The sequence below is a fragment of the Urtica dioica genome, chromosome 8 (assembly GCF_054948205.1).
Source record: "Urtica dioica subsp. dioica isolate 48M chromosome 8, U.dioica_male_clone48M_v1_H2, whole genome shotgun sequence".
Lineage (NCBI taxonomy): Eukaryota > Viridiplantae > Streptophyta > Magnoliopsida > Rosales > Urticaceae > Urtica > Urtica dioica.
The window spans coordinates 4,556,868-4,574,571 of NC_142763.1; the positions used below are offsets into that span (position 1 = coordinate 4,556,868).

General features: G+C 45.6%; 2 protein-coding genes, 1 non-coding gene and 1 pseudogene across 4 annotated transcripts; 2 read left to right on the top strand and 2 right to left on the bottom strand.

Annotated features, from left to right (window-relative positions):
• Positions 1 to 6,224: 6,224 nt before the first annotated feature.
• On the bottom strand, positions 6,225 to 10,217 carry LOC149387444 (uncharacterized). Its single transcript, XM_089622148.1, has 5 exons — positions 9,649 to 10,217; positions 8,317 to 8,565; positions 7,845 to 8,121; positions 7,334 to 7,448; positions 6,225 to 6,832 (listed from the first exon to the last, which is right to left on the bottom strand). The coding sequence occupies exons 1-5, from the start codon at positions 10,215 to 10,217 to the stop codon at positions 6,225 to 6,227; spliced, it is 1,818 nt and encodes a 605-aa protein (XP_089478274.1).
• A 694-nt stretch (positions 10,218 to 10,911) lies between these two features.
• On the top strand, positions 10,912 to 11,015 carry LOC149387445 (small nucleolar RNA R71). Its single transcript, XR_016301110.1, has one exon. It is a non-coding gene; the product is annotated as a small nucleolar RNA R71 (small nucleolar RNA).
• Positions 11,016 to 13,165: 2,150 nt separating this feature from the next.
• LOC149387446 (putative 1-acyl-sn-glycerol-3-phosphate acyltransferase 5) lies at positions 13,166 to 15,184 on the top strand (annotated as a pseudogene). Its single transcript, XR_016300717.1, has 3 exons — positions 13,166 to 13,830; positions 13,923 to 14,053; positions 14,480 to 15,184. The product of XR_016300717.1 is annotated as a putative 1-acyl-sn-glycerol-3-phosphate acyltransferase 5 (transcript).
• Positions 15,185 to 15,918: 734 nt separating this feature from the next.
• On the bottom strand, positions 15,919 to 17,390 carry LOC149387447 (UPF0496 protein At4g34320-like). Its single transcript, XM_089623788.1, has one exon. The coding sequence runs from the start codon at positions 17,382 to 17,384 to the stop codon at positions 16,194 to 16,196; it is 1,191 nt and encodes a 396-aa protein (XP_089479914.1). The 5' UTR covers positions 17,385 to 17,390; the 3' UTR covers positions 15,919 to 16,193.
• Between the last annotated feature and the right edge of the window lie 314 nt (positions 17,391 to 17,704).

Below are 17,704 nucleotides of genomic sequence, written 5' to 3' on the forward strand. Positions count from 1 at the left end.
GTTTTTGACTTTTTGAGATAAAAAAATTGAAAACAAAAAGTGAAAGTTGCGTTTGGTTTAATTTTTCGGAAAAAATTTTCAAAATTTTTTGAAGTTGTTTTGTCAAAGAGTAAAGAAAACTGAAAACAAATAAAATGTGTTTTGTAAAAAAAAATTATTCTTTTCTCTCCTCCTTCTCCTTCAAAAACAAAAATGAAAACTGTACCAAACAGTTTTTTCAATTTCTCAAAAACAAAAATGAAAACTGTACCAAACAACTTCTTGAAAACAACTGCAAAATAATTTTCAGTACAACTACAAAAATTAAAAAATAGAAAACAAAAACTTTTTGAGTTAACTACCAAACAGGTATATATTTTTAACTAAACAGTCATTATTTCATAATACCCTTTATGTTTCTAAAAAAAATATTATTTGTTTTATATTTTAAGATCATGGGAGTCTCCTTAAATATTCTCAAATATTCTTCCTAAAACTCGTTCATTAGATTCGTGGCATATTTCGTAATTTTAGGCGGATATGATCCTTAGATAGCCTTGTTCAGCAGGTACTACCGTCCAACAGTGGTAACCGACTGCTCAAGCGTTCAAACTTCAAACTTCAAACAAACATCAAATTTTTCGACATAGTTTCCGATTTTCAAGGTAATTCCTTTTTTTTTTTTTTTCTTCCCTTTTTCTTATGTCGATACTTTTCCGTGCCCTTAAAAACATGGCCTCAACTCAAGCTATTTGATCTTCATTCACTCACTACATTCTCAGCAACAATACAACACTCGAGTTAATTACTCTCTTTTTTTTTTTGTTTGGCTAAAATACCCTTTTTATTTCTTCCCGGTATTGTTTGGCATTGATATTTCAGATGTGCTTTGTGGAGGAAAAAAAAAGTAATGAAAAAAAATGAGTCGGATCTATATATTGTAAAAATGTTACCCTTCTTGCTAATCAATCAGAATCAAGTAATTGACTACGAACCCAATCTAAAAGCTCATTTCTTTTACGATTTTACGAATGAGCCGATGGGTTTTGTAGTAGATTGATTTAAAAGAATTTGGTAGATGATAATCAAGATAAAGTGGGAGATTTCTTTCCATTTTTATCCCTTATTGTTGGAATCGGGATTCATACTTGTCCACATTTTGCAATATTGGTCTTTTCACTGTAAAATTGGAGATAGAAAATAGAGAATCCAAGTAGTTCTCCAGTTTTATATTAATAAATCAAATACAAACAGCATGGATGTTGCGATATTTTTATGACTAGCACGCAAGTGGACGTATCGAACAAGTAATAGAGTTACGTAAGTAACGGATATCGATCCCACAGAGACCAGTTACTATAGCGACGTTAAACAACCTAAAGCAAATTGATTTCACAAAGTTGTTGATGGATGTGATTATGAAAATGGCAAATGAATTAACGTAAAAATAAACGAGAAACAAACACGAGATAACAAGCAAAGAAAACTACGGGGTCACGATTTCACCAGGTAACACAACATCGGGGTTTCGGGAACGAACAATCACAACTATTCCTATGTAAGCTAATCTCATTCTCTCAATAATATTCCCTAGCCTCTCTCGAGTGAACTAGCGAACCTACGCAATTGTCGGATTATTTATCCTCTCGGCCTCTAATCCTATTAAAACAACCACATGCAATAAACGCGAGAATTCTAACGATTACACAATCGTCTAAGCCGTCAAGCAACCTAAACAATGTGATGAGTGAAAAAGGGCACGAGTTTTTACTCTCTCTCAAGCAGCTAAAAACTCCAATGAAACAATTCTAAAGATGATCAAGCTAAAGAATGCATTAAGAACACTTCCACACAAGCAAACATATTCATGAAACAGTTAATAACTAATCAAACCCTAACGAAACCCCTAAGCTACATCTAACCCCGACTACATCGTAACCCCGCTAGAGACTTAGCCTCTAACGGTGTTCATGACCATGATCAAAACAATGAGAGTGATTAAAAGCAATAAAACTAGCATAGAATGAAGAAGAGAGCTCATGATTATAACGAGAAAGGAATTCAAAAACACAATGCAAAATTAAGAGCAGAAAATAAATAGAAGGAAGAAGAAAAACTATTAATGGAGTTCCGGCTGATCGGATTTTGTCAATTCCGTTGATAAGCTTTCTCTCCGTTGCAAAAGCTCTCCAAAACAATAATAAAATAAAGCGTAACCTAAAAAAAAGAGGCTGAGTTGTGTTTTATAGTGGTTTAGGTCGAAGTACAATTTTGGACTGATCTGGGCCTTAAAAAACGATCCAACGGCTAGGATTAAGTCAAAATTCGACTTTGTTTTCGTCAGGATTCGTCGTCTCGCGGCGCGCCATCCATCCTCGCGGCGCGAGGCTTCCTTCTTCGTATCGTCGCGGCGCGAGATCACCGCGAGGCGCACCGCGAGAAGCTCCTGGAACTTTTTGTGTTCGTGAAAATCTGTGGGTCGCGGCGCGAGATCTTTAGGTCGCGGCGCGAGGTCTGCTGATTGCTGAGGTCGCGCCGCGAGGCCTTGCGCCAAAGCCTTCAAATCTTCATTTTCTTCATTTTGACTCCAAATTCACCGCTTTTACTTCCGTTCCATCGATATGTGACCCGACAGTTACTTTTCATCCATGTTGACCTGAAATTCACTATAACCACACTAAAATCATAAAAAACACTTGAGAACGCGCTAAATCCAAGTCAAATGAGAGCGGATTCGTACGTAAAATACGCACTCATCAAACCCCCCCAAACTTGAGCATTGCTTGTCCTCAAGCAAAACAAAAACGAACACACACCCAACAAGAGAAATAGACCTAACAACCCTTCTAAGAACTTCTGGTGTTTGAAATACGTCAATCAACATGTGCTCATCTCCACTATCGTCCATCGCCTATCATTGACTAGGATATTCACGATTTTAACATTCACGCTGACTACTAAATACAAAAGAAATCATACAAGTAGCATTACCGTGACCATTATACAATGCTTACCCATCTCGTGTACTTTCGGCTCCAAATTCTTTACCCGCCCTCTTGCTTTCAAAGTCACCCAAAATTCGAGGATATAACAGTTTGGCTCGATCAACGCAATCATATGCTCATTCCTACCTTTGGTCTCCACTAATGTATAATCCTCATCTCGAGTCGATCTGTAGGGCTTTAAGGCTTGTATCATCACGGGTAGGGTCAAAGGTGAGTTATGGATACACAATTTTGTGACTAAACATCAACCTTCGCGACTCTTTACCTCGCCACAAAAAATTATGAGCACACAACCCTCAAATATTCTTCTCACTCACTACCCACGTTCTTGACATAGGATTTCATCTTTTTAGAACGTTTTACTCTCTCTCAAGTATTTATCTCCCGTGTTTCACCCCCCAACACTTGTAAGTATGCACACTCAAGCTTATCTGATTTGATTAGTCTTTCCCTTTCACTTTTTTTTTTTTTTTTTTTTTTTTTTTTTTCACTGCACCGCGCCGTCAAAAGAAAACACAGCTACCACAAATCTCTCTTTTTTTTTTTTTTTTTTTTTTTCTTTTTTTTAACACAAAGTAAAGCAAATAAATGGAAACTGGCGCGGTGAGAAGTTAATTAACCGAACAAAAAGGGACTAACCAACCCAAATATACAAATCTGAAGCTCAAATATACACTCGAGAGTCGCAAAGATCGATGGGGTTTTTTTTTTAATGAAACATCGGCTAGGCTTTTTCTGACTTTCATGAGAATGGAATAGTGTTTGGCCTTTAGTGAACGGGTTCTAAAAGGATAAGGATGTTCCGGGTTGGCTTTTTGGCTCGAATGGCTTATCCTAATGCCTACGTCATCTCGACAGGATCGGATTATAGTCAATTTCGCTTCGATCAAAGATTGGAGTGAGTTCTAGTGCGTTGTCGGGTTCCTTTTCAAACAATTGGTCGGGTCTTTCCTAAGGGCTCCTAAGTTCCGAGACATGCAAAATTCGGGTCGAACATGGTATTGCAAACTCAAGCTTTCTTTCACACATAGTAGTTCGTGGTTACTCTTAGTCTAACGCTTAAGACAACGATTTCATAAACAAGCACATATCAATGTTGATGTACGCAGTCAAACACACCAAGTTCTACCTAAAACAACCCTAATATGTACAAGTGATACCCCCTCGCAAAGCAAGAAAACACCCCCCCCCCCCCCACACTTAAAAGCAGACATGGTCCCCAATGTCGATCGTCATATATAAGGGAGAATAGAAACTTACCTCGCGGGGGTGGCCGAACGCCCCTACTCGTCTCCGCCTTCCGGCGGTGGTTGTGGATAATTGTACGGGTACCACGGCGGAATTTGAGCGTACGGAGTCATGAAGTCCGGAGGGAACGCCGGATACATCGGCATGTCGGGGCTGGACTCGGCTGGCGTATCGGGTGGTGGTCTGTAGGCTTGGCGAGCTGTCCACGTGTCGTACACGTCGCGTTGAAACCCGGCGTAGTTGACGCTACGTTGGCCAAACTCGTTGAGGAACCCTCCGATTGCATTGTGCCCGGCTCCGACGGCTTGCACATCGTGGTGGAGACTTTGGACCTCATGTCGGAGACTTTCGTAGTTTTGGTCAAGACTTTGGTAGTCTCGACGAAGGCCCTCGTAATTGTGGTCGAGGTTGTGATAGTCGCGCCTGAGGTCCGATACATGAGTGTCGAGGCGTGTCATCATCGTTATCATCTCCTCATATGACCCTTGGCGACCATGAGACCTCTTTCTCCGTATGCGTTGCCTTGCCCCTCTTGGTCTTGATGCGGAGGTTCCTCATCATGATCACAATCCGTGTCGTAATCGGATCCCAACTCCACTATGCGCTCGGGAATATTGATGAACCCACTTCCGCTCGGGTGAGCTTCGCCGTGATGCCATTGGTCGAGACCGAGGATGTAGTCGGCCACGATCGCCTTCCCGAGAGGTTGTAAATCCTCGGTGGCTGTGAGTTTGGCCCCCGCTTTCATGCACATGGCGGTGATGAGGCCACCGTGACCAAGGAGTACGCTCGTGGTTTGGCTCGCACAAAACACCAAGCGGTCATGGATGACCTTGCCGATGTTGATTGGTCGGTTATGTGCGATGCAATCGAGCAGGGCCAAGCGCTCAATATTCACTTGGTGCGGCCGTGCATTCGGTAGGATGGTCGCGCTAATAAAGTATTGCCACGCCTTGGCATATCGGTTGAGCGCGGTGATCGAGAGGTACTCCGGCTCCCATTGAAGTCGAATGGACTTCTTGCGAGCTTATTTCGCATCCGGCCGCGCAAGTGTGTTTTTCCACGCGTCCCACCTTGGCTCCAAAAGCATCGGGGAGAAATCGTCTTCCGCTGGTATGAGCGCTCCGAGGAATTTGTTGATCGCGGCCGGCGATATGTCCACATTCTTGCCTCGGACCTTCACGATGTTATTGGTTGTCATCGAGAGGTTAGCGTAAAATTCTCGAACGAGCCGCGTTGCCGCTCGAGTCTCGATATTCGCCAACTTCTCCCATTTTCGGCTCTGGATTTGCCGGAGCATGTTTCCACATCGTCCATCCACTTCGAGTCGCTTTTCGGGTATGAAACCCACATTGGCAATCAAGTCCCACGTCTTGGGAGTGCCTTCGATGAGTCCGGTCGGTCGAGGAAGCGCGGGGGGAACTTCGCGGGTGCGCTTCGAAGTTTTCCGGGAGGAGTACACCGCCTTGTTCATGTTGAGATAATGATGAAGAACACTTAAAACTCAACCAAATTCTTCACACAATTAAGAGATTGCACACGATTATAGTGGATTTTGTGAAGAAAAGGATGTTAGGGTGGTGAAATTTTCGGAGAGAAAGAGAGAAATGAGAGAGAATGACGTTTTAGGGTTAGAGTGGTCGAAATTGGGGTTTTAAAAAAAACTTACCTGCGCGGGTCGACCCGTTCTCGCGGCGCGACCCGGATCCTCGCGCCGCGAGGTGCCCAAATGCGTGCAACCCGAATTTTCACAGGTTCTCCTCGCGGTCTATGTCGCGGTGTCCTCGCGGCGCGAGGATTTGATTTTTTTTTTTTTTTTTTTTTTTTTTCAAAGTCTGAGAAATCAAAATCATAAAACACGTGAAAACAACCTAAACAAAATTAACTACGAGAAAAAAAATCAATCAAAACAAAATGCAACGAAAGAAAACACGGGTTGCCTCCCGAGAAGCGCTTTAGTTTACGTCAATAGCTTGACGGGATATCGTATGGTCATGGAATGGTTGTGATGAAGGTGACTGCCTTCTCGCTTTCGAACACACCTCCAAAGTATGGTTTCACCCTGTGGCCGGTGACTTTGAATTGTTCGCCTTTCTGATTCTTTAACTCCACCCACCCGTGTGGGTATACGCTGACGATCTCGAACGGTCCTGACCACCTCGACTTCAGTTTTCCCGGAAAGAGCTTCAGTCTCGAGTTGTAAAGGAGGACTTGTTGACCTGGACTTAGCTCTTTACGGACGATGTGCTTGTCGTGCCACGCCTTAGTCTTCTCCTTGTAGATCTTGGCGTTTTCGTATGCTTCACGGCGGAGCTCGTCGAGTGCGTTCAGTTGGAGCAATCTTTGCTGTCTCGAGGCCTTGTAGTCGAAATTAAGCTTCTTCATTGCCCATAATGCCTTGTGCTCGAGTTCGACCGGCAAGTGGCACGCTTTCCCATAGATGAGGTGGTACGGAGACATACCAATGGGTGTCTTGAAGGCCGTGCGATAGGCCCAAAGAGCGTCTTCGAGCTTGGCCGACCAATCCTTGAGTGAGGCTCCCACCGTCTTCTCCAAGATTTGCTTGATTTCTCGATTAGAGACCTCCGCTTGATCGTTGGCTTGGGGATGATACGCCAACGTTCTCCGGTGGTGGACGCTATATTTGGCAAGGAGTGCGTCGAATTGCCGGTTGCAGAAGTGTGCACTTCCGTCGCTAATGATGGCTCGTGGTGTGCCGAATCGGGTGAAAATGGTCTTTAAGAATTTCAAGACCACCTTCCCGTCGCTTGTCGGAGTAGCCTTGGCCTCGACCCACTTGGATACGTAATCCACCGCCAGGAGAATGTACTTGTTTCCGTAGGAAGACGGAAATGGGCCCATGAAATCTATTCCCCAAACGTCGAACGGTTCTATTTCCAGAATGTTAGTGAGTGGCATCTCATTTCGGTTAGAAATATTACCCGTTCGTTGGCACCGGTCACAGGCAATAATGAAGTCTCGGCTGTCTTTGAAGAGCGTTGGCCAATAGAATCCGCTTTGAAGGACTTTCACTGCCGTACGGTTCGGACCGAAGTGACCTCCGCATTCGAGACCATGGCAATGTCGCAGAACTGACTCCATCTCATCCTCGGGAACACACCTCCTCACAATCAGGTCTGCACACTGCCGATAGAGAATCGGCTCCTCCCAGTAATACCTCCGGACCTCCGAAAGAAATTTCCGCTTCTGGTACGTCTTGAGGTCGGTAGGCACCACCTTGCCTACGAGGTAATTCACGATGTCGGCATACCATGGGAGGACGGCTTGATGGACGGCCAAAAGCTTTTCATCGGGGAAGTCGTCATTGATGAGTGCCGTCTTGTCTGGAACGTGCTCGAGTGTCTCCAGTCTCGATAGGTGATCAGCTACGAGGTTCTCTGTGCCCTTCTTGTCTTTGACCTCGATGTCGAACTCTTGGAGGAGAAGGATCCAACGGATTAGGCGGGGTTTGGCGTCCTTCTTCTCCATGAGGTATCTGATGGCCGCGTGGTCGGTGTAGATGATCACCTTGTTGCCGATGATGTAGGGTCTGAACTTGTCGACTGCGAACACCACTGCCAGAAGCTCCTTCTCCGTCGTCGTGTAGTTCACTTGGGCTTCGTTAAGAGTCCGGCTCGCATAGTAAATCGCGTGGAAAGCCTTGTCTTTACGCTGCCCAAGGACTGCACCCACCGCATGGTCGCTAGCATCGCTCATGATCTCGAACGGGAGACTCCAGTCTGGGGCGGTGATGATCGGGGCGGTGCTGAGTCTCTGCTTGAGGGCGTTGAAGGCCTCTAAGCACTCGGTGGAGAAGGAGAACTTAGTGTCTTTCTCGAGTAGTCCGCATAATGGCTTCGTTATTTTGGAGAAGTCTTTGATGAAGCGCCTATAGAAGCCGGCATGCCCCAGGAAACTTCTCACCCCCTTGACCGACGTTGGCGGTGGTAGCTTCTCGATTGTGGATATTTTCGCCCGGTCCACCTCTAACCCGTCCTTCGAGACTCTATGGCCCAGCACGATGCCTTCTTGTACCATGAAATGGCACTTTTCCCAGTTAAGCACAAGGTTAGTTTCTTCACACCTGTTAAGCACCTGAGACAAATTCTCCAAACATTGATCAAATGTAGGGCCAAATACGGAAAAATCGTCCATAAACACCTCAATTGTTTTCTCCACGATGTCGGAGAAGATGACCATCATGCATCTTTGAAACGTGGCTGGTGCGTTACATAGCCCAAACGGCATTCGCTTGAAGGCGAAAGTGCCATAAGGGCATGTAAATGTGGTCTTCTCCTGATCCTCTGGTGCAATCGTGATCTGGTTATAACCTGAATAGCCATCAAGAAAACAATAATACCTGTGCCCTGCGAGACGGTCGAGCATCTGGTCGATGAAGGGGAGTGGAAAGTGGTCTTTGCGCGTGGCGTTGTTGAGCTTGCGGTAGTCCATGCAGATTCTGTACCCGGTCACCGTCCGAGTGGAAATGAGCTCGTTGTTGTCGTTTCTCACCACCGTCATTCCGCCTTTCTTCGGAACGCATTGCACTGGACTTACCCATGCGCTATCGGAGATCGGGTAAATGACTCCGACGTCGAGCCATTTCAAGATCTCTTTCTTGACGACCTCTTTCATCGCCGGATTGAGGCGTCTTTGGTGCTCCACCGAGGGTCGATGCCCGTCCTCCAAGAGTATGCGGTGCACGCAATAGGAGGGGCCGATCCCTTTTATGTCCGAGAGTGTCCACCCGATCGCTCCCTTGTGCTTGCGTAGCGCCACGAGCAGCTTTTCTTCTTCTCCCTTGGTGAGGTGATTCGAGATGATCACTGGAAGGGTTGAGCCTGCGCCTAAGTATGCGTAGCGGAGATGTGCCGGTAATTCTTTTAGCTCGAGCTTTGGGGGCTGTTGAATGGACGGAGGCACTCGAGGTTGGCTCTCCCCCAAACTCTCGATCGAGTTACGTCGGTATGGCATGGCTGCGTTCATGTACTCCACGTGCTCTAAAGCTTCACATTCATCGAACTCGTTAGTGAAATCAATAGAGTTTAGCAAACTTACCTCGAGAAGGTCCTCGGATCGGTGAGAGAAGTCGGCGATGATGGAATTACATACGTCGATCCGGAAGACATCGTCGCTTGCCCTCGGGTATTTTATGGCGTTGAACACCACCTCTTCGTCTTGCACCCTCAATTTTAGCTCTCCTTTTTGAATGTCGATGAGAGCCCCTCCGGTGGCGAGGAATGGCCGCCCTAGGATGATTGGGACGTCGCGGTCTTCCTCCATGTTGAGCACCACGAAGTCGGCGGGGAAGATGAACTTGTCGACTTTGACTAGGAGATCCTCGATCACTCCTCGCGGGTATACGATGGACCTGTCCGCCATTTGGAGCGTGATTCGGGTCGGTCTCACCTCTCCGATGCCGAGCTTCTTGAAGATAGAGTACGACATCAAGTTGATGCTCGCTCCCAGGTCGCATAGCGCTCGCTCGAAGAAGGTGTTCCCGATGGCACACGGGACGGTGAAACTCCCTGGATCCTTCATCTTCACCGGCAACTTCCTCTGAATGATGGCGGAGCATTCTTTGGTGTGGGTGATCGTGCTGCAGTCCTCTATTTTCCTCTTTTTCGAGAGGATGTCCTTCAGAAACTTGGCGTACGTCGGCATCTGCTCAAGAGCGTCAGCAAACGGGATATTTATCTGAAGCTGCTTGAATACCTCGAGGAACTTGCTGAATTGGTGGTCGAGTTTCCCTTCTTTCTGCCGCTGAGGAAACGGCAGCTTAGGCGTGGCCGGAGGTGGTGTGGCTTGGGGCCTCGATACGGGGGACTCGTCTTTCTCCACCTTCTCTTTCTTCTTGCCGGAGTTGTCAATCACCTGTCCGCTTCTGAGTGTAATGGCATTGACTTGTGACCTGGGGTTGATGTCGGTGTTGCTCGGAAGCGTTCCCTGAGGTCGTGAGTTAACCGCGGTCGACAGTTGCCCCATCTGCGTTTCAAGATTTCGGATTTGCGCCGATTGGTTCGAGAGAGACGTCTTCGTTTCGTGCATGAACTCGGTGGTGGAGTTTATGAAGGCGGTTGTTGACGTGGCTAAGTTGGCGATGAGCTCCTCTAGGTTGGTCTCACCCTTGTACGCCCGGAATGGAGGAGGCTGGTATGGCGGTGGTCGGGGCTGATTCTGTGGTGGACGAGGCTAGGCTTGAGGCGCGGGTTGCATCGGCATGTTGTTTTGGGGACCCCTCCATCCCCCATTCTGGTAGTTGTTCCTTGGGACTTGATTGTAGTTGTTCTGGGGCGGCCTGTTGTTGATGAAGTTGGCCTGTTGGCCGTTGTCCCCATACACGCACTCGTCGCTATTGTGCTGCCCGTTGCACCAGAAACAGACTTCAGGGGTGTGCACGGCTTGAACGGAGGCTTTCTGTCCCTGGACTGACTTTGTAAGATCCGCCACCTGTGCTGCCAGTGCCTTCATCAGCTCCATCTCGGGAGTGACTGGCATATTCTTCAGGATGCGCCGCTCGGACGGGCACTGATCGTTGTTGTAGGCCAGCTCCTCGAGAATGCTGTGAGCTTCCTCCTCTGTCTTATGAAAGAACGACCCTCCAGCGGCCGTGTTGACTAGGGTGCGAGACGATGGTGAGAGACCGCCATAGAAAATCTGCACCATCATCCACCCTTGGATGCCATGATTGGGACACCTCCTCTCTAACTCTTTGAAGCGCCCCCATGCTTCAAATAATGACTCCCCGTCGTACTGGGCAAATGAGTGGATCTCGTTGCGTCTCTTGTGCATCTTCTCGAACGGGAAGAATTTTGAGATGAATTTGATGCGCAAGTCGGCCCACGAGGTGATGGAACCCGACGGGAGGGAGTTGAGCCACGTCTTGGCTCGGTCCCGTAGTGAAAACGGGAAGAGGCGGAGGCGGATGGCTTCGTCGGACACGTTGTGGAGCTTGAACGTGTTTGCAATCTCGACGAAGTTCGTCAGATGGTCTTGCGGGTCTTCGGCAGGTGATCCAGCGAATTGATTGGCTTGGACCATGTGAATTATGCCGGTCTTGATCTCGAAATTCTGGTTACCCGCAATAGCCGGGAGAGTGATTGCCGATTGCGCAGCGTTGGCTGGTGGTAGCCCATATTGGAATAGGGTCATTGGCTTTTCGTTCGCTGCGTCGTTCGCTCTATCTCCCATTGCTCGTTCCTTTGATTGTTTTCTGTTTGTCTTGCAGAATTTTTCGATCTCAAGATTTAGTGGAACGAGGTTTGATGTTCCCTCACTCCGCATGCACCTTCAAAACAGAGAAAATGACACGCCAAGTTAGGAAACGTGTAACGAAATCAAATGGCAAGGCAGATTATTTTTCGACGCTATCGTAAAAAGTCCCCGGCAACGGCGCCAAAAACTTGTTGCGATATTTTTATGACTAGCACGCAAGTGGACGTATCGAACAAGTAATAGAGTTACGTAAGTAACGGATATCGATCCCACAGAGACCAGTTACTATAGCGACGTTAAACAACCTAAAGCAAATTGATTTTACAAAGTTGTTGATGGATGTGATTATGAAAATGGCAAATGAATTAACGTAAAAATAAACGAGAAACAAACACGAGATAACAAGCAAAGAAAACTACGGGGTCACGATTTCACCAGGTAACACAACATCGGGGTTTCGGGAACGAACAATCACAACTATTCCTATGTAAGCTAATCTCATTCTCTCAATAATATTCCCTATCCTCTCTCGAGTGAACTAGCGAACCTACGCAATTGTCGGATTATTTATCCTCTCGGCCTCTAATCCTATTAAAACAACCACATGCAATAAACGCGAGAATTCTAACGATTACACAATCGTCTAAGCCGTCAAGCAACCTAAACAATGTGATGAGTGAAAAAGGGCACGAGTTTTTACTCTCTCTCTCAAGCAGCTAAAAACTCCAATGAAACAATTCTAAAGATGATCAAGCTAAAGAATGCATTAAGAACACTTCCACACAAGCAAACATATTCATGAAACAGTTAATAACTAATCAAACCCTAACGAAACCCCTAAGCTACATCTAACCCCGACTACATCGTAACCCCGCTAGAGACTTAGCCTCTAACGATGTTCATGACCATGATCAAAACAATGAGAGTGATTAAAAGCAATAAAACTAGCATAGAATGAAGAAGAGAGCTCATGATTATAACGAGAAAGGAATTCAAAAACACAATGCAAAATTAAGAGCAGAAAATAAATAGAAGGAAGAAGAAAAATTATTAATGGAGTTCCGGCTGATCGGATTTTGTCAATTCCGTTGATAAGCTTTCTCTCCGTTGCAAAAGCTCTCCAAAACAATAATAAAATAAAGCGTAACCTAAAAAAAAGAGGCTGAGTTGTGTTTTATAGTGGTTTAGGTCGAAGTACAATTTTGGACTGATCTGGGCCTTAAAAAACGATCCAACGGCTAGGATTAAGTCAAAATTCGACTTTGTTTTCGTCAGGATTCGTCGTCTCGCGGCGCGCCATCCATCCTCGCGGCGCGAGGCTTCCTTCTTCGTATCGTCGCGGCGCGAGATCATCGCGAGGCGCACCGCGAGAAGCTCCTGGAACTTTTTGTGTTCGTGAAAATCTGTGGGTCGCGGCGCGAGATCTTTAGGTCGCGGCGCGAGGTCTGCTGATTGCTGAGGTCGCGCCGCGAGGCCTTGCGCCAAAGCCTTCAAATCTTCATTTTCTTCATTTTGACTCCAAATTCATCGCTTTTACTTCCGTTCCATCGATATGTGACCCGACAGTTACTTTTCATCCATGTTGACCTGAAATTCACTATAACCACACTAAAATCATCAAAAACACTTGAGAACGCGCTAAATCCTAGTCAAATGAGAGCGGATTCGTACGTAAAATACGCACTCATCAATGGAGTCTCTCTCTAATGCCCTTTTCCAGGTGTATACATATATATGTAGAGAGAGAAAGAGATAGAGAACCCGTGCCAATAGAAATGCTGCGAGGTTCTTGATCATTCGAACAATGGAAGAAAAAAACCCTTCTCAAACGACCGACAAAACCGACCGCGCCGCTCTGACTCCGCTCAGGATAATCCGGGGCATCCTGTGCTTGGTCGTCCTCATCTCCACGGCTTTCATGATGTTGGTCTACATCGGGTTCGCAACCGCAGTCATAACCCGATTCCTCAGCACCCGACAGAGCCGGAGAGCGACCTCGTTCTTCTTCGGGTCGTGGATCGCTCTATGGCCGTTCCTCTTCGAGAAGATCAACGGAACCCGAGTCGTGTTCTCCGGCGAAGCCCTCGGGAACGGGGACGATGATGAGCGGGTTTTACTGATAGCGAATCACGGGAGTGAGGTGGATTGGATGTACCTGTGGGACTTGGCGCTGCGAAAAGGGATGGTGGGTTATATCAAGTACGTCTTGAAGAGCAGCCTCATGAAGCTTCCGTTGTTCGGTTGGTCGTTTCAGGTCATGGAGTTCGTTCCCGTCGCGAGGAAGTGGGAGATCGACGAGCCTGTGATGAAAGCGATGGTTTCGTCTTTTCGGGACCCGAGGGACCCGCTCTGGCTCTCCTTTCCCCGAAGGCACCGACTTCACGTAAATATGAAATCTTTTTTACATCACTCTCTCTCACTCAAATAGTAGTTTTTTACACTCTTAACCTCTATGATTGTGAATAAAAAGTTGAATTTGTTATACTTTATTCGTAGCCAGAAATATGCGGAGCAAAACGGCCTTCCTGTCTTAAACCATGTCTTGCTCCCGAAAACAAAGGGCTTCTTTCTCTGTTTGGATAGCCTCAGAGCAACTCTCGATTCAGGTTTCTTATGCCTATCTTTTATTTACATTGTAATGACATATATCAATCAGAGTATGATACTCTAGATAAGTAAATAGTTTGTTGCTTGTTTATAGTCTGAAATACATCTTTAATCTTATCAGTGAGAGTAGTTAGTTTACAGATAGAGTTTGAGAATGATTATTTAGGGGAAATGAATTATTACCGGGTCTCTTGAATGCATAACGGTGCACCTTTCAACCTTTTAAGGTGCATCTTTATTTTTTTAATATTTTTTTTGGTATATTAGACTGTTTTTTCAATCCCTACGTCTCATTAATCTTGCATCTTCCATCGATGTATCAAAGAATTTCGAGGGTTCTTATTGTCAATAACTCGGGATAATATTTAATCGAATCAAATCTCTTCTTTGATATGTGAACTTGGTTTGTGTGTGTGTGTGTGTAGTTTACGACATAACTATCGCATACAAGCATTGCTTGCCGACTTTCATGGACAATGTCTACGGCGTAGCTCCTTCAGAAGTCCACATTCACGTCCGGCGCGTTTCGCTCGACTCGATCCCGGTCTCCGAGGAAGAAGTCAACGCCTGGCTGGTCAACGCTTTCCGTCTCAAGGACCAAATGCTCTCCGATTTCCGCTCCCGGGGTCGGTTCCCCGACCAAGGAACCGAGGATCATCTCTCCACTGCCAAGTGCCTCATGAATTTCGCGGCGGTGATTCTCATGACCGGTATTTTCACATACCTAACTTTTTTCTCCTCGGTATGGTTTAAGATTTACGTGCCTTTGGTTTGCGTGTATTTCTCGCTAGCCGCGTGTTTCAACATAAGACCTGTTCCAATCGTCGATCTAGTCAAAGCTCGGCTCAAACGAAAATCTTCCTAAGGTCATTATTTATTTAATTTATTTAATTTTTATATGCTAGTGACACTGATCATGTACTCGACTCTGGATATTTATGTCCGCAATAAAATGGTTATTGAATCGATTAAAAAGTTCATGCTTTCTGCTAGCTAGGTGACTATTGAGGAATTATGTTACTTGAATGCCAAGGCAATGATATATTTGTGGAACGACGTGTCGTTTCTCTTGCCAGAGAACTCATATAAACGACTCACTTTTACAACCTATGTATTTATATTTTTTTGTTTTAAGAAGTGTTGTGATCGCTAGAATGGAATTGCTTAACCAAATTTGTTGTGTATGGAATCCAATAACCAAATTCCTAATGTGTTCCAAATTCCAACTACTTCTTGTTATCTGTATCTTTATTTATTTTTATTTTTTTTCGTTTTGCTTCAACAAATTGTGTTTGAAAGAGTTTGATGATTAAAAATTAAACAAAGAATCCAAATGATTGCGAAAGCAAAATGTGATGACATCAAGCAGTTTGCGTAATTCCCCTTAAGTGGTCAATAAGTTGTGAAGAAGTCACATCAAAATGAATTGGTACCACAAAATAGGCTAATCACTTTTTTTTTTTTTTTTTTTTTTTTTTTTTCTTGCTGTTGCTTTCTTCTATCGTATTTCGCTCAGCAAATCCTCTCCGACCACCACACAGAAAGCTTGACCATTTCAAGAAATCACTTGACGTAAAAGACTCAGTCTAGTTCTACACTTTAATTTGTTCTCTTATTGTTCTTGCTTTGGTCATAACTCATGATAAACTCTTCTTAGCCAAGCCAATCATGAGGAGACTAATTCCTCTATATTCAACTATTCCATGCGCGCTCTTGGGCCGAATTATTGGCCAGATTGTCCCTCTCTCTCTCCAGACCTGAATTTGATTCCTTCCAATTTCCACCTAAAAATTGGGCTTGTGTTGAACTAACACGTGCAATATTAAGTGATTATTTTACCTAAGAATTGATTGACAATTGACAGTGAAACCAAACCTTAATAGAAATAATTTTAGAGGAAACGTCAAAATCAGCTCGTCATTGCAACGCCTTTCAGATTTTCCCAATCGATTACTCAGTAATTCACCAACAAACCATTGCAATTTGCATGTAAAAATAATATTTAAAAAAAAATCCTAAATTTTAAAATTGTACATTGAATTAAGTATTAAACTACAAAGTCTATCACAGTTTACAACAACACGAATTACTATACTTGTAAATAATTATCATAATTTACCAAAGAAATTGAATGGATCATCAATGGCCGTTAGGGTTTTTGATGATCCTCTGCAGAACGACGGTCCTGGCTCGCCGGATGTCCCTGCTACAGACATCGGTCTGAGCTCCGAGCTCGTCCACGACCTTCATGAACACTCCGAGATGCTTCCTTACCTCTTCGATCCCAACCCTCACGGCCTCCTCTCCCGCCTCATCGGAGCCGTCGATTGCGAACTCGGCGCTCTTCACCAGCCGTTCGATCTCCGTCTCGAGTCGATCAATCAGGACTCGAATCCCGTCCAGATCCTTGATCGCCACGTAAGTCCCGACCTGCATCGATCCGAACACCTCTCTCTGACCTTTCAGCGCGTCGTCGTACTTCCTCCACAACGAGTCCACCCACTTTCCGACGGAGCCAACCGGAACCGCCGCCGCCGCCGCCAACGCCGCGGCGACCGGAGGAGCCGCCACGGCGGCGGCGACCACGGAGCAGATCAGAACCGCGGCGAAAGTGGCGACGAAGATCATGCTCGAAACCTTTCTCCAAGCTCGGATCCGCCGGAGCTTCCGGTCGAGGCGGCTCTTCCGGCCGCTGAGCCGCTCCAGCATTGCGACCTGGTGGCCGTACACGTCGCGGAAGAGATCGAAGAACTCGGCGGTGAACGGATCTCCGGCGTCGCGGAATCGCCGGAGCTCCTCCAGAGTCCTGGCGGATCGGCTCGCCGGAGACGACGACGACGACGACGATCCTCCGCCGTCGAACTCGCGGAGCGCGACGAGGACGAGGAGCTGGGAGTCTCTGGCGCGCTTGAGGCAGCGGTCCAGAGCGGCGCAGAAATCTAGGGTTCGGAGGCTGTTCTCGAAGTAGTCCTCGACGAGCTCGAAGAGCTCTTGGCTTTTCCAGATGTCTTTCTTGCACTGCAAGATAACTTTCACGACCTCCTGGTTCATCTCTAGGAGGCACTCGGTGACCTCCTTGAGAGACTCGAACGAGAGAGCTCGAACCTCCACGCCCACGGCCAGGGTGTTGATCACCTGGTGAGTCCGAGCTTGGAGCGCTGTGTCGAACAATTGGAGGTCCGAGTCCAGCTTCAGAGCCGCCTCGTATGAGCTCAGCTCCGCTGAGTATTGCTGTACGTTGATTGTCGTCGTCGTCGTTGTCATCGTTGTGGTCGCCGAAGAAGAAGTACCGGCATTGTGATGCGATTTCTTGCTCATATGGCTTCCCATGGTTTAGCCTTCGAAATGCAATGCACCATTTATATTTAAAAGTTTGTGTAGTTCACTAGCGGTTTTCATTTATATTTTTTAATTAGTGTAAATAAATTTTATGTCAACTCCATAAAATTTCATCAAATCAAAATGATTTCATAAAAAAAAATGGTTAGCTTAATAAAATTAATAAAAATGTCATAACTCATTGAATATAAAAATAAGAAAAGATAATCACTAACTTTTAGTTATGATTATATTATGAACCTTTGGTATTATAATAAAAAAAATGTTTATATTTTAAACAAATAAATTAAAAAAATTCCCAATTATATATA

What these genes read in the sequence shown, in the direction of transcription:
- LOC149387444 (XM_089622148.1), bottom strand. Translation starts at nt 10,217, where the DNA reads ATGGGGCAACTGTCGACCGCGGTTAACTCACGACCTCAGGGAACGCTT. An exon ending in GGACTCTTAACGAAGCCCAA is followed by an intron (nt 7,449 to 7,844) that starts GTGAACTACACG and finishes ACCGACCTCAAG; the next exon opens with ACGTACCAGAAGCGGAAATT. An exon ending in GTGTGTTCCCGAGGATGAGA is followed by an intron (nt 6,833 to 7,333) that starts TGGAGTCAGTTC and finishes ATCATCCCCAAG; the next exon opens with CCAACGATCAAGCGGAGGTC.
- LOC149387447 (XM_089623788.1), bottom strand. Translation starts at nt 17,384, where the DNA reads ATGGGAAGCCATATGAGCAAGAAATCGCATCACAATGCCGGTACTTCT.